Source organism: Chelmon rostratus, chromosome 12 (genome assembly GCF_017976325.1).
Source record: "Chelmon rostratus isolate fCheRos1 chromosome 12, fCheRos1.pri, whole genome shotgun sequence".
Lineage (NCBI taxonomy): Eukaryota > Metazoa > Chordata > Actinopteri > Chaetodontiformes > Chaetodontidae > Chelmon > Chelmon rostratus.
Window position 1 is genome coordinate 20,596,084 of NC_055669.1, and position 26,173 is coordinate 20,622,256.

Sequence of the window (26,173 nt, forward strand, 5' to 3'; positions counted from 1 at the left end):
AATCTTTCTAAGATAATTTATTTGTGTAGGATTATGATTTTTCAAGGCATTTCAGTTTGGAAATATTTAGGAGGAAAGAAGAGCTTTCTAAAAAGCAAAGCAAGTTTTTACCCTATGAACAACATGAATAGGTAAAATATCTCCACTGCAAAAAATGTCACTCTACCAAGTCACATATGGAGTTAAAATCTGCTTTTCCTCAAAGCCTGTGGGAAAGTTATGCATGGGGATTTAGATTAAATTCAGTTTTCAGTTTGGAGATTTTGTAAAGTCTCATTTTAAGGGAGTTAATATTAAAACACACATAGATTTAGCTCTGTGATGTTGTGCTGATATAATGTTGATGCTGCTTACCAGCCTTGCAGTAGGTAGCAGTTAAATGAAAGTTACTTTAGTTATTATTTTTAATTATCTTGAGACTCAAAACGTCTCCAGGGTCCACACTCGCACCTTGTACACATGGGCGATATTTTTTTGCAGTGTGCACCTAAAGGGAGAAAACTTCAACACACACTCCACGCCCCTAAAACCTCTGCAGAGTCTCGGGGGTTGAGTCCAGTCTGAACACACGCACCGACGCTCCTCCAGGACGCAGGACGAACAGAGGACGCGCGTAAAAGCGACCGAGCTGCTCCATTTCAGCAGAGAGCGACAGCGTTTCAACTCCCCCAGCGCGTCACGTCACAAACTTTGGACTTTGCGTCGTTTTCTAGATGCCAGTCTTTGTTTCGGAGCTCAGGTCCAGCGGGAGTTTTATCCTCTCCGGCGAAGCGGAGGTGTGTTTCCTATGATGCTCGGATATCACGGCAGTGTCTCCTCCACGCTTTGGATACAGAATGTGAGGATTTGTGTCGGAATAAACCAGGACGCTGCGTAAAGGAAGCCCTGATCTCCCCGGAGTGACCAGCGAAGCTCGTTTCAGTCCCCTCGATGTGCGGAATGGGGCCGGCAGCTGCTCTGCTTCTCGTTGCTTTTTTGGGTGAGAAACTTTTTTAACACGAGCTGGTTTTGATCCATGCGGTGCAGCAAGTGCGGAGGCTTGAGGGACTTTCCAAAATGAGTGAAAAACACTTGTGCATGGAAAACAGAGTGCTTTTACAGTCTTTTTTGTGCTTTTTTTTTGTTGCACAAAATTGAGCTCTAACATAAAAATGGATGAGATCATCTAAATTCTCTCTTTATTTTTAGAAATTCCAGTAGATTTGTAGATGTTTTCTACTTCTTGAGTGAAGTTTAAATGTCCTTACATGCCTCTCTTCACCTCAGCACACCTGTTGACCATCATGGCTGTGTGTTTGTGTCTGTGTGTCCAACAGGGATAATAATTATAATAATATTCTGGCTAAGTTATCCCTTATGCCACAGCAATGTACATGTTTGGAGGCTAAAAGGCAATAAAAAGCTTCCCTGGGGCTGCAGGGCAGATGAAAGCAGTGGGAGAGTTAAGAGCCACTTAAAACATCCATTCCTGACGAAAACCCTGTCTGAGCAGCGGAGGATTATGGGACTGCAGTTGACCCGATCCATCTGCTGCCAGTGACAGTGGAAGGCAACATTTGGCTGCAACTTCAAATGACCGGGTTGAGATAAAACGAGATTTTGGAGTGCACTTATCCTTAAGTGTGTTTAAGTGAATCAAACGTTCAATTAAGTGGTGTGTTATTGCAGCCTTTCGTAGTGGCAATGAAAATGCACTGTCAGCCTAGATTAGTGTGTGCTGTAAATTTACTAGGGGGAGAAAACCTCAGCGAGCCTTCAGAGAGTTAAACAGCAAAGTTTAAAAAAGACACAGAAAGAAACACGGAGCTGCTCGTACATCACCTTTACACTGATATGAATCTGTAAGACCTCAGGAGGCTCTTTAAGTTTCATTACACCTGTAAATATCCAGCAGTTTGCAAGATTGCAAAGCAAGAAGATGAATAAACTGTTTGTTCTAGTAGTAGCTACTTTTTATATTCATTTTGATGTTTGAATTTTTCTTTCCTTCTGGTTGCAAAGTTAGATGGGAGTGTGTCTCACATTTTGGTCAGTGCCGGTCCAGGAATTAGGCAAAATTGGCAGATAATTAAAACGCTTCATTAAAAAGCCTTTAAATCTTTTCAATCACAAACCGATCGTGCTTCTCTGAGGCTGATACTGATTTAGAGCTAGAAAAGAAAAACTGGAAAAAGTCTCTAAATTACACATCAGTTTTAATACAAACACATAACACAAGGAAACATTTTTTAACACCTCTCACTAAAATGTGGTTACAAAGGAGCTTTGACATGTGCTGGGGCTTATTTGACAGTTAAATAATGAAACTTTGCTATCAAAGGTAACAGTAATTATAAAATCATGCTACATTTTGAAAAGTAAACGTCACTGGATTAATTAATCTTCATACATAAATGTCAGATCCTGTCACACAGATGCAGGATAACAGCAGAACACATTTGAATTCAACAGTCAAAAATCCATAAAAAATGCAGCCCATAAAACATTTATGTACTCAATTTTTCAGAGTGTTTATATTTTTGCATGCAGGCGAAAGATTATGTTTCTATATATGCTGTATGTACATGCATACATGCAGCAGTGTATGTGTTGCATGTGTGCTGCATGCATATAGCTAACAAAACGCAAAATGTAGTACATGAATGAGTGAAACAGGTTTGTGTCAGTGGGATTTAAAACAAACGATGGACTGTAAAGGCATCTCCACGATAGAAATAACACAAACTCCAGTGTCAGTGTAAGAAATGTGAGTCTTGAACGTCAGTCTGCCTCTGTTACAAACACCAGTTGCTACCATGCTTCAGTTCTCTGGCCATCAATACTTCGATGTGTGAGTTTTCAAAGCAACATGAGACGACTCGCAGAAATCCAAAGGTGTAGTCGTGAGTGTTGTTGCTGTAGAGGCATCAGTCAGAAAATCGGAAAAAATAATTTGATGTCAAGGGAAGCATTCTTAGAAATCATGTCAACATAAATTTGATGAACGGAGGCGAACTGCAGCAACAGGAAGAAAGAACGGTCACAAGTTCGAATAAGCCAACAGGGGAAAGATGGAGGAAAGACAGATGTAGCTGATACAAGTGATGCTAATTGTCATGCAGCCCAGCAGGTCCCACCTCTGCATCAGCAGGGTCTCAGTGGTGATTCATTCAGTGGAGGAAGAGTATACTCATTCCTGCAGGAAGAACGCTGATAGTGAAGAATGGAGCCTTAACAATCTCTCCTCGAGGTTCATTTAGTAGCTGCTCTTGACTTTTTAATTCTATCACATGATCTTCATCAACTGGTGGAGTTTGACATGGAGTTGTAGTCGCCACTTTGCTACAGACTGAAGTATCTGAACAACTGTGATGGACTGCCATTAAACTTGGTGCAGACATTCATGGTGCACAGAGGATAAACCCTAAACACGTCTTAAGGATGTGTTGTGATAGCTACGGTGATCGCTTACCATCAAGTGCCAACATTTGTTCAATAGCCTTCTTTGTCTGTACGACCAAATACCTTCAAGCCAATGACATTCCCATCAAATAAGCAAATGTTAGCATGCTAGCACACTAAACTAAGATGATAAAGGGGTAAATGTTATACCTGCTAAACGTCCATGTGTTAGCATTGTCCCTTTTAGCACATGCTGATTTTAGCATTTAGCTGTCATCAGCATGCAACAGCCTCACACAACTTGTAGCAAGGCTGGAGCACATTAGCACGCTGATGTTAGCATTTAGCTGATCTCATCCTCTTAGGCTCATATCTGCCCTTTCTTTGACTGCCTGGCGGATGCTAGCATGCTGATGTTAGCATTTAACTGACATCAGCAGGCTACACATGCTACAGCCTCACAGATCTTGTAGCATGTGGACTCTTGAGCTCATACTGTTTTTTGTGGAGTTTTTCTCATCCTCCTGGGCTCATATCTGCCCTTTCTTTGACTGTCTGTTAGCATGCATGCTAGCATTCAGGTCAGAGTTCCGCTGAGCCCGTCTCACTGAGCTGCTAGCATGGCTGTGGACTCTTGTTGCCCTACAAAAACAATATTTAATGACCTTCATGCTGAATGCACAAACTAACTCTTAACTACAGCTGTCATGTAAATGTGCTTTAGATTACAAAAAGTACAATATTTCCCTCTGAGATCCAGTGAAGGAGAAAGTCTTCCAAAGTAAAAGTGCTCAAGCACCAGTTCCTTCATAAGTGTTATTCTCTGTACCCCGTTCAAGTCCTGCATGCTCGCTGCCAAATGCTAAGATAACACAAAGAACAGCCCTTTGTCTGGTCTCCGCTCTGGCACTTCTGGATTTTTCTCTTCTCATAAACGATGTGGAGTCTCTCTGCTTGTCAGGGGTCCCAGTGCTGTTACCTCACCGGTGGGATTGGGCCAACTGGAAATGTTCTCTGTGGTTTAGGGGTCTGGGAGTTTTGTGGATGCTTTGATTTAGATAGAGAGCAGCAGTTTGGGAAAGCAGCAGCAGCAGCAGCAGCAGCCAGGGACCGGAGAGGGTTCGAGTCCAGCCGCTCTGATTATTACCGTAATGAGGGGAGAGTCGTTTTTTTGTTTTAAAGGAGACTATTGGAGGAGACTCCCACCACTCACACATTCAACACTCATTAAATCTGCGGAGAAGGAGTCGTATGACACGCCTTTTTAAAAAGTATTTTTTCAAACAGACTATACACAACCTCTTTTTAATCATTTCCTCACTTATTTCCCCCGAAAAAATGTTTTCCATTTTGAGTTCTCGTTCGGCTTCGATGTCATAAAACTCTCCGTAAAACAGATTTGTAGCTGTGTTTAAGATTACTCTTAAAAAAAGCTCATGTTTCATTCTATTTTTATTTTTACAAATGGATCTTAAACAAGTCTTGGCCTGGTGCGGCTGACTCTGGATCAGGTGTGTCGCTGCTGCACAGTGTAACATGAGATACAGAAGCGCCTCATTTACATCTGTGATCAGAAACAGCCAAATAAGATGAATTCCTCAAGATATCCAGAGCATACATTACCCAGAATCCCTAGCAGGCTGCAGCGGAAGAGCCAGGAGATAATTCACCATCTTATCATCAGCGTCTGTAACGTTTTCGTAATATCTGTTGCAGAACTGGTATCAGGAGGTGTTTTAATCCAACATGGCTGATTCTTGGGAGCTTTCCAGGGTTTAGCGCTGAGTTTTCCATCTCACCTCAAATGTACCTTCTTCTCAGTTCCTCTCATCTTCCAGTTCTTGTGTTAATCTACACCAAAATCCACAAAATCATTCCACACTTATGCTTATACTTAATATGTATGTGAGTGGGGTTTATTGCCTCTAAGAAAAAAAACATTTTTTCAGGCGCTAGGAATGGAGATTAAAAACGTCAGTCTAAAATCGTTATCAGCATCATATAAAAGAATCATTTTTACTTTTTTTTACTGACTCTTGTTGGTTCAGTTGGTGTTTTGTGTCAGGCTGACGGGACCTTAATACTTTTCCTTGAGTTTCTGTGTATTTATTGCATGCATACAGCCATATATTAGTCTCTTGAGTATGAAAATATGGCACATTAGTGTGTGTGTCCTACGCTGAAATCCACCTGCTGCTAAACCCTAAGTGCGATTCGACTGGCGGAAACCTCAGTAAGGTTAAAAGTGTGTTTGCATTACACATCTCGCCAGGTTTCCTTTTAAATCCACGCACACACTTACTGTTAGTCTCTGCTCTGACCACTGTGAAAACAAGTGAAAGCGAGTTTGCAGCCGCTCTGGGTCTTTCCCCGGTTCAGGCCCGACATGCAGGTGCAAAAAAAAAGGCCTCACACACACATAAACACACACTCACATAAAATGCAGCAAACTGTGAAGGCTTGTCTTTGATTTTAACACAGCTCCAGCCAGCAGCGCAGCGTTACTAATGCCACCAGCTGAGTCGGGGGATCAAGTCTCCCCACTGTCCAGTGTTTCCACTGAGCAGCGCTGTGATGTGGTGATTTACACACAAGCCTCGGCTAACACACACAGTTGCTGCCTTGCTGAGTGTAAAACAACTGGATGGAGCTTTGTTCTTCATGGAGCTTTTGGCTTCTCATAATCAGATGTTTTTTTCCTCCCTCTGTGTTATTAGTCTCAAATTAAAAGCACAGAGGCAACCGCAGCGGCATTCCAAGGCGTTAAATGATATAGCCAGGCAAGTCGGGTCCAATAAAAAGAATTTAAGGCAAAGTCTTCATATTTCAAGGTAGATTCTGGTGATATTTAGGGTATTATATGGAATAAATCCTCGCTGGAATGTGAGCTTGAAGGCTTTTCTTTGGCTGCAGGCTTTGGAAATGCTTTCATTTCCGATATTTTATCCCCTTAAGCTCAGCCCATTGTTGAAGGTATTGTTATTTCATGTGGTGCATCGACGGTACGTGGGCAGGGTGGGAGCTGAGAGTTTTCAAATGTCAATGCTGCTCTCGTCCTTATTTAACTTTGTTTGCAGATTGATTTCAGAGTTTGTTGTGTGTTTTAGCAGAAAGCCACCCATCGGTTCCTCAACTTGGACATCTAAGCTTTGCCTTTTCATGGCATGTTCAGCTAATATTAACCCATGAAGACTCATACCAGGTGTTGCAGGTCCCTGATAAAGCCCTGTAATCTGCGGGTGATGACATGAGTTAAAACGACTAAATAAAACCCTGTGAAGACTTCAAAAAGGTCTGACAGACTGAACAAGCAGAGTGAATGCATGAGAGCAAAACTAACAAGACAACTTTTTCTATTTGATAGAAGTGTATTTAATTGTCCAATTAGCTGCCTTTAAAAGCAGCTGCGCTTCATTTAATAGGATGTAAAGATCTGAAGAAACAAGCTCTGCCAAACTAAACTCATTCTTTAGTTGTTTATTTGACATTTCACCATCAGTGAATGGCACGTAGGGCATAAATGGTTGTCTTTAAATTTATACTTTTTTGTGTTTGTTTTTTTCTTCATGTATCTATTCAAGATTTCTGTATATTCTAGTAATAATACCATTTGAATCCTGAAATGTTGCCTTGTAAGACAACAATCTTTTGAAATCTCCCCTGAGATAAACCCTCTGTGTCTTATTGTTCCCACAGGCTGGGCTGAAGGTTCCTCTCTTCACTACGCAGACGGTCGGTCCAGCCGTCTCTCCATGGAGAAAACCTTCGGCCGGCTGGTCAAAGACTCGCAGTGCCAACACATGTTGAAGCACCTTCACAATGGAGCCCGAATCACCGTGCAGATGCCTCCAAACGTAGAGGGTCACTGGGTGTCCACCAGGTAAGCAGCTATGGATTTATGCCCTCTTGTTTCTGTGCATCTGCTTTATAGCAAGTTTTGACATACATAATCCAGTACAGCTGTATGTTTAAACCAGGGTACATGGCATGTGACCTAAAATAGTTTAGTTGATATGCTACTTCCTTTCACAGATGTTTAAAAGACCATCCAGTTGTTTTTGCATGTTCTGTTTGTAACAACACTGCAGACATTTCTTGAAACCTGCAGGTAGTCTTGCATGTTGTTGATCTGATCTCTGTTTTCTGTTGCAGCTGTGAGGTGAGACCAGGCCCGGAGTTCCTGACGCGCTCCTACAGTTTCTTCTCCAACAACACCTTCCAGGCTAACCAGTTCTACTACGAGGACAACCACTGCACCAAACCCACCTACACTCTGGTGATCCGGGGTCGCCTGCGCCTACGTCAGGCCTCCTGGATCATCCGCGGCGGCACTGAGGCGGAGTACCACCTCCACCGCGTCCAGATGGTTTGTCACACAGCCACCGTGGCCAAAGAGCTCAGCCAGAGGTTCAACCGCAGCTGCAGAGGGGCCGTGAAGGGCCCCTGGGAGCCTAATGTGATCTACGAGTTGTGGAGCGAGGAGGGCGGCTTCGACTGCTCCAGGGAGCTTAACTTTGCCATGCATGAGCTGCAGCTGCTGAGGGTAGAGAAGCAGTACCTGCATCACAATCTGGATCACCTGGTTGAGGAGCTGTTTCTAGGAGACATCCACACCGAGCCGTCCCAGAGGCTGTACTACAAGCCATCCAGCTACCAGATGGCCCTGCAAAACGCCAAGGTAAGTCCCTAATGATCGTCTCTTAATTAGAGTTCAGAGGGATGAGGGGTAAACGTGGCTGCAGAGGCTCCGTAGAACCAAAACGTCGGTTTAATTTGAGCTGCTGTAATTCTGTAGATTGCTGGTTCCCCTCCCAAAGGATCACAAGATAATTCCACGTGGTCGTGAGGTGATTACCGGAGCAGGAAACGAGAAAAAGAAATGAATTCTGCAGCACAAAATTAGACTTTTCTCATCTCTGCGCACATTTTTAGCCATGGTAGCGGTTTGACTCTGGGGATGTCTGGCTGTCTGTTGGTTGGCCCACCACTTTGGTTCAGCCTAAAATATCTCAACAACTACCGGATGGATTGCTGTTAAAAATTTGCACAAACATTCATAGTTCGAAGACGATGTATCGTACTTGGGACTTTGGTGATGCCTATGGGGTTGAAGTTTGTAATTTTGAAAACAACTTTGGAAATTTGGTACTCACATTCATGCCCCCCTCAGGATTCATTTTATAACTTTGATGATAAACTGTATTTTGTGCTGATTACCAAATATTAGCATTCTAACATGCTAATTTAAGATTGTGATCATGGTAGACATAATACACTAACACACTAACATTAACTTTAGCTTGTTAGCATTGTCATTGTAGACGTTTCAACTTGTTGATAGCTACATTCATCTTAGAGCGCAGCTTCATGGAGGTGCTCGGCATGGCTGGTGAGCAAAAATCAATCTTTGTTTGAGCTTCATAGAGGCCGTAAACATTGTCCCACCTGTTACATGTGATGCAGGTAAACGTTTCTTTGCAACCATTAATTAGTGAGAACATCTGAATTAATAGTGGTATCTGTAGAGGTCTTTAGTAGATTTTGTTTTCTAGTATTGCAGAATTAAAAGTCCCTGCGTACTGCAGATGTCATCACTGTTAACCTGAGGAAGCTTGCAGACAGACTCACCAGTAGGAGCCACTTGTGCAGCAACCAGGATGAGAACTCTTCCCATCCGCGAACGCTGCGTTTTGTGTTGGTTGGAAGGCACAACGAGGCCAGAGGTAGAGTTTTGTTTTCTGTCCTGAGCACGCAGCCCGGTGCAGAACCTCTGCTGAACTTGACTCCCACTGTGTCGACCCTCCACACCGCAAAGACCACACACACCAGAAACAGCATGAACTGACCCGAAGAACCGGGTTACTGCATGAGTTTTATCTTAAGCGTAGCCTACACAGGGCTGTGAGGCGACCTGGGCAAAATAGTATTTGAAACTAAGTCTTCATGTATTGCTAATTAGGCATCAAAGTGATCGACTGATCAGGAAAAACAAGGGATGCTAAACGTAAAGTGAATAATGCAGAAATATCAAGTAATTTTCTCACAGTTTGCGATACAATCTGCCACCTGTCAATGGCAACAAACAGCTACCCAAGACAAATACTGTTTAATCCCAATCTGATGTAGGATCAGTGTATGTGTCAATGATCCTGCCCTTTTGTGGTTGACATTAGCACTTGTAGAAACCAGAAACTATGTACATTCTGATTTCATCTCCCAAATCTCGTGTTAAGAAAGAGCCCTTTCTTTCCTCCACTGTGCTTATGGGATGTAATTTCTCTATTTACACTGCTGAACAGCAGTTTCCCTGCTGAGTGAAACCCTAGAGTGATGTTTTCACTGTCGCCCTCTACAGAGATTACAATGAAATCCTGTTCAGGTCCGCTGTCTAAATAAACATCCATTTGTATAGGGATGAGGGGGCTTGGTGTTGCTGATCAGTATGTAAACAGAGTGTGGAGTGAGGAGCTCTGATCAGACAAGCTCCCCCGTGGTGCTATAATGACCAGAGCTGGTTTCCATAAGCCCCTCTGGCCCACAGAGGCGCAACGTGAAACCCGGCCTATCTCTGGGAGCGATCAACATGTGGTATTCCTAGAATTTGGAATCATGCGGCCATATGAATTATTCCAGCGAGCGCATACCAGGTCTGATTTCATGCATGCCTGAGGCTCAAATCAAAGTGTTGCATGTGCTCTTTCTCTCCCCGGTCTTTTCTGAATGAAAAGGAAGTCGGGGTGTTGGGCGAGCTGTGATTCACTTTGAGGTGCACTTCCTCAGTTGCAGTACGAGTCAAGCATAATCGCAGCGTTGCCTTTTAAAGGGTCTAATCATGCAGATCGTTTTGATTTTACTTCCTTATTTACTTTGCTGCCACCCCAATAAAATAGAAATGAATGAGATTTTGATTGTGGTGCTTAAAGCTTTAAAACATAATTTACCTAATTCAGCAACAACTTTTATCTCCTGAAACAGTGTCCCCAGTTACTCATAGGGACTATTTTTCTGTGAGAAAGCTGTTCCAATATAAACTGTTAATAGTGTATTCTTTGGACCATGGGTATATGAGTATTGTTTGTGAAGATATCATGCTGTTGAAATTGTACTAACTAATATCTGTTTAAGTGAAAAGTGTTGTTGTGATGGCAAACTCATAGAATTGTCAGAGAACTCTGCAGTTTTGCTCAGTTCTTTGAAGCATTTCATAGTCCTTCAGCTCATAGTTCCTGTTTTATACATCGGGCCAAATGGCAAAGTTAGTGGCTAGCTGGTTACCACAGCGGAGCATTTAGCAGCTAAAGAGCCACATATTTTGCTCGGGAGTTGGTGGAGACCATAAATAGAGCTGAAAGGAGATTGAATGTTGGTGAAAAGGCTTTGTACAACTTTTTTTCCACATTCAGTATGCAGTAGTCCCCAAGACCTGTGAACAGACTTTGACGTGTAAAATCATTGAGTGGCCGGAAACACGACTTCATATGAATGCTAATGCTGTTCCACATCTGCTGGGTGTGCAATATTTGCCAACATGAGTGTATTATCAACTGTACTTTTTGTTGCACTGCCCCCAAGTTGCTAGAAAATTGATAAATACTGCTTTAAATCTTTTTTTTTTTTGAACTAAATGAAATTCCATTCACCTCCATTGTTTTTACAGGTGGAGGCAGAAATCTCAAAAGCAATTTTCTCAAAACCTCAGCACATAGATCCAAAACTGCCTGCTTTGCTGGTGTGGAAATATTTTAGAATTTGGGTGAACTGGCCCTTTAAGCTTGGTAGTACGCTTCTATAATGATACAAGCCTGCATTATGGGTATTTTTGAGCATCAGAAATGTTGACTAATTTTATAGTTTTGGTCAGTTTTGGGCCCCATTGGTCATCAACTGTGCACATACAGTAAATTATATTTTAAACCCCCCTTTTTTGGTGAAACAGTGATAGAAAATACCTCACTCCTTCCTACACAAAAAGCACTAAATCCAACCATCTCTTGAGGTTGTAATGGTTTCTTTTTGGGGATTTTTACTGCCATGGTGACTATCCAATCCATTAATCTTAAGCAGTGTACCCAGAACTGGTCCCAGTCCAGAACATTTGCTGGTGCCAGCATGTTCATTTGTGGTTATTGGGCGGATCTCAGCAGTGATGCAAGAGCAAGGCAGCAGACTTTGTTTTAAAGTTTGCTTCTTGTGTTTTCTGTCGCCTGGTTCGCTGCTGCGTCACTGAGGCAGAGAAGTGACCACTTGATAATGATCCTTGTTAAGAAGGCATCTGTGTTTTTATGTTGTTGTTGTTGTTGGTGAAGTGTTTGGGTGGTTCATGTTCTTATTCGTATCCCTCATGCAGACACTCAGTTGTTATGCTTTCCTGATTTGATATATGTTCTCTATATGATAAGACTCTTATTATGAATTTCAGGGAAGTTGTCTTTCAGGAGAGATGCTGGCCTTCAGGATGCCAACATAGAAAAACATGCGTGTAGTGTCTTTGATATCACCAGAAGGTTTTTTAAAAAGCGTTTTAAAGGTATAAGATGCAATCGTCAGTTACTGTTTGTACACACAACATCCAAACTTCCTGTCCCCAGTTCAACGCCACCAGAAGCGTGCTGCCTGTACGTACACTGCAAGTTACTATTGCAGGAACAGCTAACAAACCACTGCTACCTAGGTGTCAAACAGAAAACTATGCTTCGCTCTTCATCACCCTCCTCTCCTTCAGTGTTCATTAGCCAGCCCCAGACTTACCCTCGTTTCTGGACGAGCGTTGTCCACCTTGCATTTTGCTTTGCTGTACAGTATTTTTGTTTTTTCAGTGTTGTCTCCACCATTTGCACAGCTTCCTCTTAGTTGCATGCTGCTTCCGGTCTGGCTACCTTTTATAAGGTCCTGACCTAACCTGTGCACCGTTACTGGCTACACACCCACTGTCCAAAGGTTGCAGCCCAGAAATGTCCCGACCACGGCAATATAAGAAAGCACCAGCAGAGGGCAGAGTCTCTGCAGATAAATACACCATGACACACTCCCAGTGAGGTGTGAGCGATTATTGACAGGGATTTAAAAAAAATGCATATTCTAACTTTAAATTTGACTTAGTTTCTGTTCTTCGTAAAATGTTTGCTTCTGGACATCATCTCCCCCTGAACTGCGGTGGTAATCCTCAAAATGCCCAAATGAAAGATGGCCGCCAGACAAATTGAATTGACTTCTAATTCTACTTGATGTACTGTGGTTTGGATTGTAGCTCATTTGTCTCCTGGTTCAGACCAAAGTGTCAGCCAAATGTAGCCGTAAAAAATAAAATTAATAAATGTAATTTATATGAAGCGAGTGCAGTAATGTCCTCCTTCATTTCCTCATTTTTCTTCAGTTCCAGTCAGGGCATAAAATGTTTTGCTAACCGCATGAAGAGCCAACAGTTCATTGCAACACAAGCTTGTAGAAGTTGTATATTTTGTGCTGTGAGAAGGCAAATAGCAAAAAACAAACAAACAAACAAATGTGTTGTGCTGTTAAAATGTAAAGCTGAGAACAGCTTGCTTTCACCTGCTCAATCTGAGGCTGGTTTGTTGTAGCATCACTTTCTCTTATTGGATGTGGGCTGTTCAGCGTCACCTTCCTGATCCTGTTTAGAGCTGAGACGCTTAGTCGATGGACAGAAAAAATGATCGGCGACTCTTTGATGCTCCTTTTAGCCATTTATCAAGCTGTCTTTTCAATAGGAAGGCATTAGGAAAATTGTGAGATTAACTGATAATTAGTTAATCAGACTTCTTTTAGACCAGATGTGAGGCTTAGTGAACAGAGGTGTGCTCATGTGGAAGTGAATGCACCCCTGGAGTTCAGTTTAGCACTTCTCTAGCACCATAACCAAGAGTTTAAACCAGAGAGAGTTGAGTCAAACACACACCTAAACACACATCTGTGAAACCTTAAAGAAATAGTTTGACATTTTTGGAAATATTGGCCACACCTTTGTGTGTTTAAGCACATTTCGTTGTCTTCATGAGCCTGCCAGGCTAGCTGTTCCACCTGTTTCCAGTCTTTATGCTAAGCTGTGCTAACTAGCTGCTGGATGTAGCCTCATTTTTATTGTAGAGAGCGCAGTCAGCCTTCTCGAGTAACTCTCCGCTAGATTAGCATATTTACAATGTTGAAGTAGAAGTGGAAGTCAGTAGTTTTTCCTTTTTAGTCGCAGTTTTGTTTTTTCACATCTTCTCATCCAGTAAAAGCCATGAATTGGTTTTAATCATTATTCCGACTGTTCAGGATCAGAGTGGTGTCACAGCACCAGTAAAACATTTATTTGCAACATGCAAATAATTGTACAAGTATTGGGTTGTGTAAAGCTCGCCTCGGGCACCTCTGAATTGGCTTCAGCGCTCAGCTGTGGTGATTACTGCTCGATTACAAACTGACATATTAACCTTTTTATACTCTGGGCTCACTTTCCACTTTTACGGTTTCAGGCTGATTTTTTTTACCGACTTACTCTTCTCTCGCCAGCCCCCACAGTCCAGATGACGCGAGAGAGGAGTCGATACCTGAACCACCTTCGGTTTAGTTAATATGGGGCTTAACGAGCAGCAGCTCGTGCTTGCCTGTTTGCCCTGGGTTTTGTCTCTCAGGTTACCAACAGGAGCTTCTTGGAAAACCATTTTCAAATTAGAAATCATTGAATCTTTGCATTTATTTAGAGTTAATACTCTCATAAAAAGAGAATAGAATTAAGCATTAGTCAAATACAAGATGGCAAAGTGCAGTGCTCTTTTTAGTAAATATGCACATACAACACTTTCAATCAAACAGTATCAGGAAACTAAAAATGATTCATTTATTTATTACAGTGGCCAATCTTATCATAATTCATTTGCTTTATAAATAGAAATATTTTACTGAATTGTGTCCTTCTGAAAGCCATGACAAAGGTGGGAGACACATTCACAGTCGGGTAATTAATTTTTTCAGCTCAGACAGGCTGTCTGTGTTTTACATGTTCAAAGTTCCTGCAGATCTGGAACATGTTTTCCACACCTGCAGCATAAACTCTCCCACCTCCGCCTTTTTTGTCTTGCATCCCCACATATATGTGTGCTGAAATATGCGCACATATTTCTCTCTCTGCGTACTGTATTTATATCTTTGTCCCTGCTGCATGTCTTACTCATAGGCACAAACGGTGCAGAGCTACACACTGTGCCCTCACACACACAGAGCTGGAATCGCAGGAGGCTTCCCTTCCCGTCGTCCCATTAACCTCTCACTCTGAGGCGGTTCTGGAGCTGCTCTGGGATTATCTCATCTGCAGCATGTAGTGATACTCCCGCTTTTTTCCTCCTACTTCCACCGTTCTCTGTTTCTTTTTTTTTTTTAGCTCCCCATAAATCCCATGCGCACACAGTGTTGTCTGGGAAAAGAGTGATTGGGTTGAGGAGGTTAGGTCTTAAATTTTGACCACCCTCAAATCACAGAAAACTCCAGCGCCTCCCTGGAGTTCGGTCTTTGGAAGAGACTTTGTGGAATACAGCGTGAAGGTTTCCAGCTCTGAATGCGTCAGGCCCTGAAGTCTTTTCTCCAGCCAGAGGCCCACAGCTGTCCTGTCTGTGGATACTATGATCACATGCTGCTGCGGGGCTCCGCTCAAGCAGACATCATATGACCTGAATATGATTAATGGTCATTTACAGGCTTGCAGCCCCTGTTTTTTGTCATTATGAGCGTGATTGAAAGACATCCCGCTGTTGTTTGTGAGTAGCGTGAAAGTTCAGTTCGCTGTTCGCTGTGTGACTTCCTGTTGTCACGGCTTTGCTTGGACCCGACATCTGTCTTTTACAGTCAAATGATGTGATCGCCCTGAGAAAATGCTGGAACCTTGTCTGGCTTCCAACACTCAAGAGGTTCAGACTGAAGGAAATAGCTTTTCCTCCTTCACCTCTGAACAGACGCCAGAAGTCCTTTATGTGAATTTCATGACACAATATACTGATGATGGATTAAAAAAGCTTCCAGCACTGACAGATTTCACATGACTGGATCTGCTCAGAGGGAACTTCAGCTCAGAGTAAACAAAACACAGCCTCACCAGCTGATTGATTTTATCACATGAAATCTTCATCTCTAAATGGGATTGTGTTACCTATACTGTAAAAATGAGCTTTTACACTGCTGCATCTATTACAGCCCAGCTGGTACCGTTAGCTGATATTACAGATATATCAATAAGCGTGTTTGTCAGCCGATATATGACAAGAAATTTTATTGCAGAAACTCAATAATATAATTTGTCCACCACAGAGAAGTTCGCTTTTTTAAAATGTTTTTAAAGTATTTTTTCTTTTTTCTTTTTTTTTTTTGTTAATGTTAATGTTAATGTGAAAAAAAAATCCCAAGTCTTGATATCAGTATCTGCATTTAAAATCCAGTATGAGTCTGGTTCAGTGAGAAAAATCACCCACCAAGTGGTAAACATGCTGATAATAGATAATAAATCTGTTGCTGGCATCAACAAGATTCAGTCATTAACGTTAAAGCAACCGTCTACATTTCTGTGCTGACTTCTTTGATTCGACCACTAGGAGGTGCTAAATTGGAAAATCTTACCAAAATTACTGCTCACGGTAATTTGCTCGTCACATTTTACTGTCTTTAGTTAGCAATGTAACAAAACCTGGTATTTTTTTCTCACAAAGTAATAGATTTGCTAATGTAAAGTAATTGTCTTTTTTTTTAATCAAACCTTTATTTCAACATAAACTTATTGTCATAATAATCATAGTTTCTGGTTTTATTCTGTTTTGCTGTGTGTTTTTGTTTTATACATATATTCCAGGCTTAGTCTGTCTTTTTTTAAAAGCTGCTACAATCAATATTTTTTTATATTCACGATGGCTCATATGAGTCATGAACCCACAGAGGGTTATCACGAGACTCTGCAGCTCTCCTCAGCTTTAAAAAGCTCCAGATATTTCCCTCAGGAGCTGACAGAGACCAAAAACAGAACAAAGAACTTAGTGTATGAGAAGCGTTTATGTAACACACACACACACACACACACAGAAAAAAAAAAGGCAATCAGCTGATTTATCGTCACCAGATAATATCTAATCTCTGTCGCTATTGGTGATACCAGTCAGTCTCTGGTGTCTCTTACCACACTGACAGCACGTTTCCTGTAGAGTTTGGATGTGATGATGGCACCTTTCAGGATTAATCTGACGGCAGACACTTTGTTTGTTGAAACCAGTCTCAGTGGAAACTCAGTGTAAACCCGTGCATTGCTTTGAGTGGAGTCCAGCGGTGCTTGCTGCCGTTAGGAGGTGCTGAAACTGAAACATGACAAATCCTTCACACAGTGGCTTTAATATCCTGCTCGCAGTCGTCACATTATACTAATGTTTTAGTTAAATATCAACAGGTCTGGTAATATTTGCAGTAGTGGCATTTTTTATTCTTAGATCTTACTTTAAAGTTTACGTTGTTTTAGTTGTGTGTGTGTTCAAATACTTAAATAAATTTTGTTGAAAGTGTTGTGTAAATGAAGCAGGACATGTATGAGAAGTTTGTGATGTAACAGTAAGTTTTTTTTTATTTCTGAGGTACTTTGTGACAATTAATTGCAGTTTGAAGAGTAACTACTTAAAATTACTAAAACATTTTTTTGTAAAACATAAATTAGTTTTATCATTTACAAACAAACTGTGTTCACCAATTTACCCTAACCCTTTCTGAAGTGTTCCTGAGTCCATGTAGTAACGTCCTTTATACAATCATGTGTTCACAAAGTGTTGAACCTCGCTCCATCCTCGCTTGTGAGCGACTGAACCTTTCCAGGATGCTCCTTTCATACCCAATCATGATGCTATCACCTGTTACCAATCAACCTGTTTACCTGTGGAATGATCCAAACAGGTGTTTTTGGAGCGTTCCACATCTTTCCCAGTCTTTTGTTGCTCCTGTCCCAACTTGTCTCCGCTGTCGAAGGGACAGATACAGGAAATCTTTCCTGCCACATGCCATTACACTGTACAATAACAGCTGAAAATAATAATAATAATAATAATAATAATACAACTTACCACTACTGTTTGCTTTTGATATTTTATTATTATGTATATAATTTTTTACTGCTTGTTATTTCGATATTTTATTATATATAGTTTGTTCTTACAGTCACGGTACACTTTATTTTCACTGCCATTTGCTTTTGATATTCATTTGCATTTGATATTCTTTTTTGTGCAATACTTTTACTACTGTTTACTACTTTGCTATTTTATTATTATTGTTATGTATATAATCTTTTTACTGCTCGCTATTTTTATATTTTTATTATGTATAGTTTGTTCTTTATAGTCTTATTTTCACTTATTTCACTGTGTGTAATGCTGCTGCTGCACTGAAATTTCCCAGCTTGGGATAGATAAAGTATATCTATCTATCTATCTATCTGAAACATGTTGCTGAATCAGATTCAGAATAAGTTTATATTTACAAAAATCAATGAAGCTGATGAGGTGAAGCATTACATATATCGTCTTTGTAAGGTTTTCAGTTGATTATATGTCAAAAAGGATCAGCATATTATCACATTCTGTGTTATTTATTATTGTTTTACAGAACATCCCAACCCCTTTGGAATCGAAGTTTTTCTTTTTCAATTGGCCATATTTCATCATCACACCTTTCCCTGATCTTTTGTCCCAGAATCATGACCACGGCTGCATCGCCTGTCGCATCATCTACCGCTCGGATGAGTTCCACCCTCCCATCCTGCCGCCGCGGGCCGACCTGACCGTCGGGCTGTACGGTCAGTGGGTGAGCCAGCGCTGCGAAGTTCGCCCTGAGGTCCTCTTCCTCACCCGCCACTTCATCTTCCATGACAACAACCACACCTGGGAGGGCCACTACTACCACTACTCTGACCCCGTCTGCAAACACCCCACCTTCACCATCTACGCCCGCGGACGCTACAGCCGAGGCCTGCACTCCACCCGCGTCATGGGCGGGACGGAGTTTGTCTTCAAAGGTAACTGCTTGATATTTTCTTGTCTTACAGTTTTTCTTCAATAGTGAATTCTTCTTTAAAGCTTCAGGCTGTGTTCATGCTTTTTCTGCTTGTTGCTGTATAAAAACACCTTTGAGCAGATTGGATTTGCAGCATTTCAGACAAAATCATACTCAGACCAGTCTGCTCCCCAGCACGAAGTGGAGCAGCCATAGCAACAGGATTCTATCGTATAGATCTGACACGTATGCATTTAGAAGCCAAACTATACAGGTGCTCCTAATGGTCCTGGTGATCATGGCAACCATTTCCACATTATAGTGCAGTACAGGATGCATTAGGCCTGTCTGAAATTCCACACTATGCACTGCACACTCAACATGTGTACTATCATTCAATGTACTTTTGTGTCATTAAATAGTAATATGTGCCTGTTCAAACATACTCGTGAGCCTGGAAGTGACACGCACAGCGGTTTTTGAGAGCCTCCTTGGAGATGCGTCACCGTGGTAACCCGTGCCAACCAACCAACCTCACCGCTCGTGGCATTTGCAGTAATCCCTTATCTAAGCAATCATCATCGTAATAATGATTGCACTTACACTTAAATTGTAATTCACTTTAATTCACATACAAAAAAAATGCCATGTACTATTTTATCATACGCAATAGTGCATTAGGTCGGAATTTCAGATGAGCCCATTGTTTCCTTAACTATGTTTCTACTTATCTTTTTTATGGTACATGTACATTTCTGTTCAAGTTAACTGTATCTGGCATTTTGGACAATGTGTTTATTTGCCTTCTTGCAGAGAGTTAGAAGAGAAGCCTGTATGGTAAATATGTAGAGAGTAAAATTTGCCTTCCATCACATCTAAAGCTCCTTAAAACGTGTTAAACCTGGTTTGTTTCATCCATACAAAAGCCAAAGTGTAAAAACAAAAAAATTCAGATTATACACAGTGACTTCCTGGAGTCTTACCTTCATCATTAGGATGCCAGGCAACCAGCAGAGAATCCAGGAAGTTACTGCACCCGGCCAAGAAACAATCACATGACCACAACAGGTCGTTTAAACAAATGTGAGATAATATGAGCTGAGAGGAAGAGTGTGAGCGCTCGACGAAGCCATTCTAGCCGTTTCCCTCCTGTTTTTGTGTTTCTGGCTCTTGTTTCTGAACCACATCGTACTCATCAAGTCAATTGCTGAGATCTTGGAACATGATGACTTTATTTTTAAAAAAGCGTGACGGTGCAACAAAGACGAGCAGTTAGATGATCACGAGTTTTATTCAAAATCAAAATGTATTTGGAAGAGAAAACAAAAGTGAATGTAAATAATTTCACCACACAGACATCTCGATTCAACTTCTGATGTATTGCACTTACTTTAAATGGGTCATTACCAGCTCAAGTTTAAATAACATGGTTTATATAATCTGGCTGAACTGTCTGACTGCTTGTGTTTCTTTCCTAATGGCCATCGTTATCCAGATCTTTGCAATTATCTTGGTGAATTATATCATAAACGATGGTCAAAATGACAAAAATAAGCAGAAAACATTGTTCCAGTAACTCATCCAGCTGAAACTTGAGAGTTTGTTGTTCATCAGGGTGTAATTACTCCACCCTGAGCACTACATCAGGATCTAGAGGTCATCAAACACAGGATGATTGCTGCTAACAGGTCTTCTCATGTCTTTCCTCCTCCAGTGAACCACATGAGAGTGACTCCCATGGACTTAGCCACCACCTCCCTCCTCAACGTCTTCAACGGTAACGAGTGCGGAGTGCAGGGGTCCTGGCAGGTCGGGGTGGAGCAGGACGTCACCGTGACCAACGGCTGCGTGGCGCTGGGCATCCGGCTGCCTCACACAGAGTACGAGCTCTTCCGCATGGAGCAGGACGCCCACGGCCGCTACCTGCTCTACAACGGCCAGCGTCCCAGCGACGGCTCCAGCCCGGACCGGCCGGAGAAGCGGGCCACCTCCTACCAGATGCCCCTGGTGCAGTGCTCAGCAAGCAGCCAGCCGTCAGACCGCGGCCGAGTCGACCCGCCTCTGCTGGACCGCAATGACTGCACGGGGCGGCACAGAGGAGGCCAGAAACACGTCGCTGTGGCTCTCGCCGCGTTCGTCACGTGTCTGCTCCTCTGCTGGCAAAGCTAGAAAGCAGTCTGGCCTTTTTCTACATAAAGACACAACAAGACAGTGTGGATTACAAGAGCAGACAGGGAGGCCGCTTTTCAGCAGCAACGCTAAACTTTTCACTCCTCTGATGTGAAAGAGGATGAAAACTGGTGCCCTGGTCCTCTGAACCTTTTCCCAGCTACCAAAGACTCGACACTGCTGCACCACAGAAACTGCACTTTAAGAGTGGAACCAAAGACCAACCAGTCTGTGTTTCCACAAATATACAAAGATGTCTATATATACACACAGACCCGAGAGTATGTTTTATACAGTGTATTTACCTACAACTATCAGGTCATTTCTTGGTACTGCAAAGAGACCCGATTTGATGTGTGGAAGCGTTTTCTATAAATGAACTCTTGACAAGAAGCTCCCCTCTGGAGGAGATGTGCTGGTGGGTAGTCACTGTTTACAGTAAAAGGGAACTACACTACTTATATTAAAGCATTTTCTTGAAATATTGCCTTACTGTACAGTCAACTCAGCAGCAGTTATTTCTTCTTCTCCACATTAAGATCATGTTATTTTGGATACAATAAAACTCATCTGCTGGAAGTTATCTTCCATTAAAAAGAGACGTTTTTATTCCCTCTCTGATCAGATTAGCTGCATCTTCACTGGCCGACTCTTGACCTTGTTTCCATTGGGGCTCTTTTGAAATTATGTCATGCTCAGATTGGGAAAATGCATATAAATGAGCAACCTCATCAATTGAAGACATTGTAAAAACTTGTATTAAGACTGGGCAATGACTGGTTTGTAATAATAATGTATGAGGGGGGGGGGAAAAGCAAAATAATCACATTAATTCACTGTTTATGCTGCTCTACATGCACAAAATGCTTCTCACAAGTGTAAAATGTATAAAGTTTTAATAAATTTTCTTGGAATCACTGAATAAGCAGCAGAATTTAGCCAAACTGTCACATAATATCATCACAGTATGATTCCAGTACATACAGTGGTACATAAAGTTTTGGCATCCCTGGTCAAACTTCTGTTAATGTTAGGTAAGTTTATAAAGTTAAAGATGAAACTTTCTCTTCACCATGTTTGTTTTGTCCAGTATTAGAGTGAAAAGGAGCATCATGCAAAAGCCATAACTTTTATCAAAGTCTCAACTTTAATCAGCTTGTTAGAGCTGCGGCTTGTTCACAGTCATTCAGTAAAGCCAAGTATGCAAATTTCAAAGCTTTATAAATACTGTGACTCCTCAAACCTTGTCCCAACAATTAGCAGCCATGAGCTCCTCTAATCAGCTGCCAAGTACTCTAAAAATTTAAATAATTGATGCCTGCAAAGCAGGAGGGAGCTGTAAGAAGACAGCAAAGCCTTTTCATGTGGCTGTTTGTGATGTAATTAAGAAATGGCAGAAACAGTGGAGGTCAGATTAAGGTCTGGAAGGACAAGAAATCTCTCACAGTTTTGTAAGATTGCTAGAGAGACAATCTCTCTATTTGACTGCAAAAGAGCTTCATGAAGATTGAACAGACTCTGAGGTGTAATGTGACCTTCATGGAGAAAACTTCCTGTGTCCTCACCCCAATATTCAGCATCAGAAGTTTGCAAAGGAACATCTAAACAAGCCTGAAACGAGTCCTGTGGACTGATGAAGTTAAGAGAATTTTTGGCCACAGTGAGCATTGTTATGTTTGGAGGAAAAAGGGTGCAGAATTTCATGAGGACCACCTCTCCAACTGTTTGGGCTCATTTTTCAGCCAGTGGCTGTAAAAAAGAAAAAAAAAAGTTGAAGATTAAAAGAGGATAATGATCCTAAACACGCCTCAGAATCCACAATGGAGTACCTCAACAGGCTGAAGGTTTTGCCATGGCCTCACAGTCCCCCGACCTAAATATCATCAAAAAATCTGTGAATAGACCCAAAACAGCAGTGCATGCAAGACAGCCCAAGAATCTCACAGAACTAGAAGCCTTATGCAAAGAAGAATGGGCGAAAACTCTTAGCTGAATATAGAAAGTTACAAGTTATAGTAGTTGCTACAGGAAGTGTTGCTAAATACTGAGCATGCAGGGCGCACAAACTTTAAAAACTGTAGAAGGCAGAAATAAAAAAAAAAAAAATGTAATCTCACTTGAAATATTAAAGAAACGTTTCATCTTTAACTTCATGCTGTTTGGAAAACAGCTCATCTTGTACTCACAGTAACAACACACCAGGGGTGCTCAAACCTTTGCGTGCCACTGCACCGAGAAATCAGAGTACTGAATTATTGCCCAGTCTTATGTGCAATTGATCGCTTAAAAAAAAAAAAAAGCTTTTGTTTTATTAAAATGCTTTGCGTTTAAGATTTATCAAACTGTTGGTGCTTTGTAAGCATTCACTGCTTCAGTTTTCTCAGTTAATGGACTACATGCAAGGGACCCACATACATACATACATACAAACAAACATTTGGGGGCTAGTTGCATCTTAGCTCTTTTTTTGTTAGCATTGTTAGCACCATTTGGAGTAATATTATTTAACATAAAACAATGTCTCTGCAACACAAGTTGGTGCTTTAAAATAACATTTGGAAACAAACTGTGCAGCTCCTTGAAGTCTTTCAGTGAGGAACCAGTGAAATAACAAAGATTCAAGGTTGTTTCTAAACGTTGGAGTAGAATAAGTTCAAAGTACCTTCTGTGGGATTGAGGTCATCAGATGTGGCAAAGCATCAGCACCCTTCAGCTCTCCTCTCGTTTAGTCTCACTGAAGGTCTCTGCAGCATCATCACTGGTCTACAGAGGTCGTCACTGGACTCTGGGTCGCGGATCGGTACCTGTTTGGGAATTTACCAGCAAGCTTCTGTCATACCAGAACTTTCAGACTGTGTTGAACAGAGAAAGGACATCACAGCATACTCAACATTTCTGCAATGGAAAACTAAATGACTAATTTCATTACAGGCGGTTTAGTACCATTGGTGGTGCAGAATCTTGTTCCCAGACTAAAGAAGCTGTATTAGGCTCCAAGAAATGCCTTTGTAACTGGATACATGTATAGGATTAAAGGATTGATACTCGTCAGTGCTGATCTATATGTACTTTTTTTTTCTTTGTACGGATGCAGTTACATGATCACTCTGGCGGATTTGCATATCAAACATTTATCAGGGAACATATTCTCTCGATTTCATTTTGTGATTGTCACATTTTCTCTGACATCTCTGGAGGAACTGGGGTACAAGTTAACTAAGTACAGCTACTTGCCTACAATTGTGAGGTACCTGTACTTTACTTATTTGCATTCTATGCTACTTTATACTTGTACTACACTTCAGTTCTGAGGGAAAATTTGTACTTTCTACCGCACTGTTTGACAGCTGTAGTTAATGGTTACTTTGTTTTATTCCTCTCAGTCTGGAAACAACACCTTCACCAGCTGCAACATTCAAGTGATGCACACACAAATGCATCAATAATTATAACCCAATTAGATAATATTCTGAAATGAGCTATTCTGCATGAGCACTTTGTGTGAACACGCTGACCTGTTTATCTACACAACTGCTATGTTTCAGTTTGTACTCAAGCGATACATCATTGAAAAGCTGTTAATCAGCTGATGCATTTTAAGATACAGCAGGTACAATCAATGTCAACAACAACCAAACATTACAAAATTGAGGCAACTTACCAATGAAGTCTCATCAGAAAGCACAGATCCATAGCTGACAAAAAAAATGGCTCGTTACGTTCAGACAATCGAATCCAGTAAAAGATTTAGTCCAAAACACGACAAAAATCCACAGAAAGGTCTTTTATCATTTTAAAGTTTGCCCGATTTCTCCATTATAACACAAACATGTGCACTGAGGCAACATGGCGGTTTAAAAAAAGGCTGCTGTACTCTGACCTTTTGATTGACACCTCACTTGACCAATTAGTGTCATGTCCACAGCAACAAAAGCCAACAAGAGTCCACATTGAAAAGAAGCACCTGTCCCTCTTTCATGTGACAGTCGAGTCAGTAGTAATTGACCGTGCAGATGACCGGCGCTGAAAACGAGGATATGCTGCTTCAGTGGGTGATTTACAGCCAAAAGACAAAATTCTGTGTTAATGGGGATATTAGACAGGGTTTGAAATGATAAATATAGTAAATGGCTTCAATAAAGATATATAGCTTGGTCTTTGAATGTGCTTCTCTTTGTGGAGTTTAATTGGTGGTAACGTTTCAAAGTCACAGTCTAATTGATATCCAATGTTGTTTGTAGTCGTTAAGGTAAAGTATGTTTATTTCTTTGTATACTTGCCTCTAAAATGTTATATTAAAACCATAAGACAATGATTATGGACTGACATGAAATATAGTTCTTAACATCTGGTTAGTACTGTAGTTATTTCCACTATTTCCTGAATAATACTGGATTTTGAAGCCGAAATTTAAAAATATAAAAATCAATTAACGATTTATTGATTTTATTTAAACATTGATTTTCTAGCATAATAAACACAAATATTTTGAGTTTTTAAAGAATTATTATGAAAATAAAGTGCACAGAGCAAATTCTTAATAACTGCCAATTTATCTTAGGTAATTAGAAACAGCGACCTGCCCAGGGTGTCCCCTGCCTTCGCCCGAGAGACGGCTGGGATAGGCTCCAGCCCCCCCGTGACCCTGCAAAGGATTCAGCGGTGTATAGATAATGGATGGATGAAATTAGAAACAGCAGTACAGAAATCAGCTGATATACTGTGCATGTAAATACTGACATATCTGTGATTGGCTAAAATCCCCCGCTATTTCAACCAAGAACTGCAGCCATGAGGCAACTCAAAGCTCCTCTACTGCCTCGTATTTACAATCATCACACACACGAAAGCTTGTTACATGTTATTCTCTCCCTCTCTCTACTGCCAAGTACAAAACACACACAAAAAAAACATCCAGTGGACTTTTCCCACGCTAGCCTGTCCTCGGGAGTCACAATGATCATATTACTTTCCACTTTAATACGATGATTGCAGGTTTCACTTTTGGGGAAAAAACACGTCTTGTAAAGACGGTTCTGTATTTTAGCCATCATGCTGAAATGAGTGAAATTTGGGGCCAAATGACCGCTGCAGACTTTGCCATCCAGAATGCCATAATGCACCAATAAATGTACCAAATTACCTCAGCAGAAAAACCTCAAAAGCACTGAGTGACAGCCCCGATTTCTGGAAGGATGAAGCTATTTTAATTCATAAGACTGTGCTTCAGTCCTGACTCAATTTAAAAGTAGCAGAATCCAAACTTCCACCTTGATTATTCCAGTCAGTAAATAACGGCTGTAAAATAAATTTTCCTCGTTTTGAGCTCATACCAGAGCAGACGCCTGAGGCTGAGGAGCATTTTGGCTACAAATAACTGAAAATTATATTAGCCAAATTATATTAGCAGAAATGTCAAGTGTAATTAAAACACATGGTTAGCTCACACAGTGTACTTTGTTCTTGTTCGACGAAAAAACAAACAGCCAATACAAAACGTTGGCGTCAAAACTGATGGAAGAACTGACACACAAAACGCTTCAAACTGTGAATATTTGAGGGTGCATCATTGAAGGGGGAGACACAGGAAAAGACTGCTATCAAAACCACATTTTTT

The 26,173-nt window shown here is 41.2% G+C and overlaps 1 protein-coding gene across 1 annotated transcript; it reads left to right on the forward strand.

Annotated features, from left to right (window-relative positions):
• Positions 1-596: 596 nt before the first annotated feature.
• Positions 597-23,666, forward strand: LOC121615571 (protein APCDD1-like). Its single transcript, XM_041949952.1, has 5 exons — positions 597-979; positions 7,078-7,261; positions 7,534-8,059; positions 18,088-18,409; positions 20,102-23,666. The coding sequence occupies exons 1-5, from the start codon at positions 931-933 to the stop codon at positions 20,554-20,556; spliced, it is 1,536 nt and encodes a 511-aa protein (XP_041805886.1). The 5' UTR covers positions 597-930; the 3' UTR covers positions 20,557-23,666.
• The last annotated feature ends 2,507 nt before the right edge of the window (positions 23,667-26,173 follow it).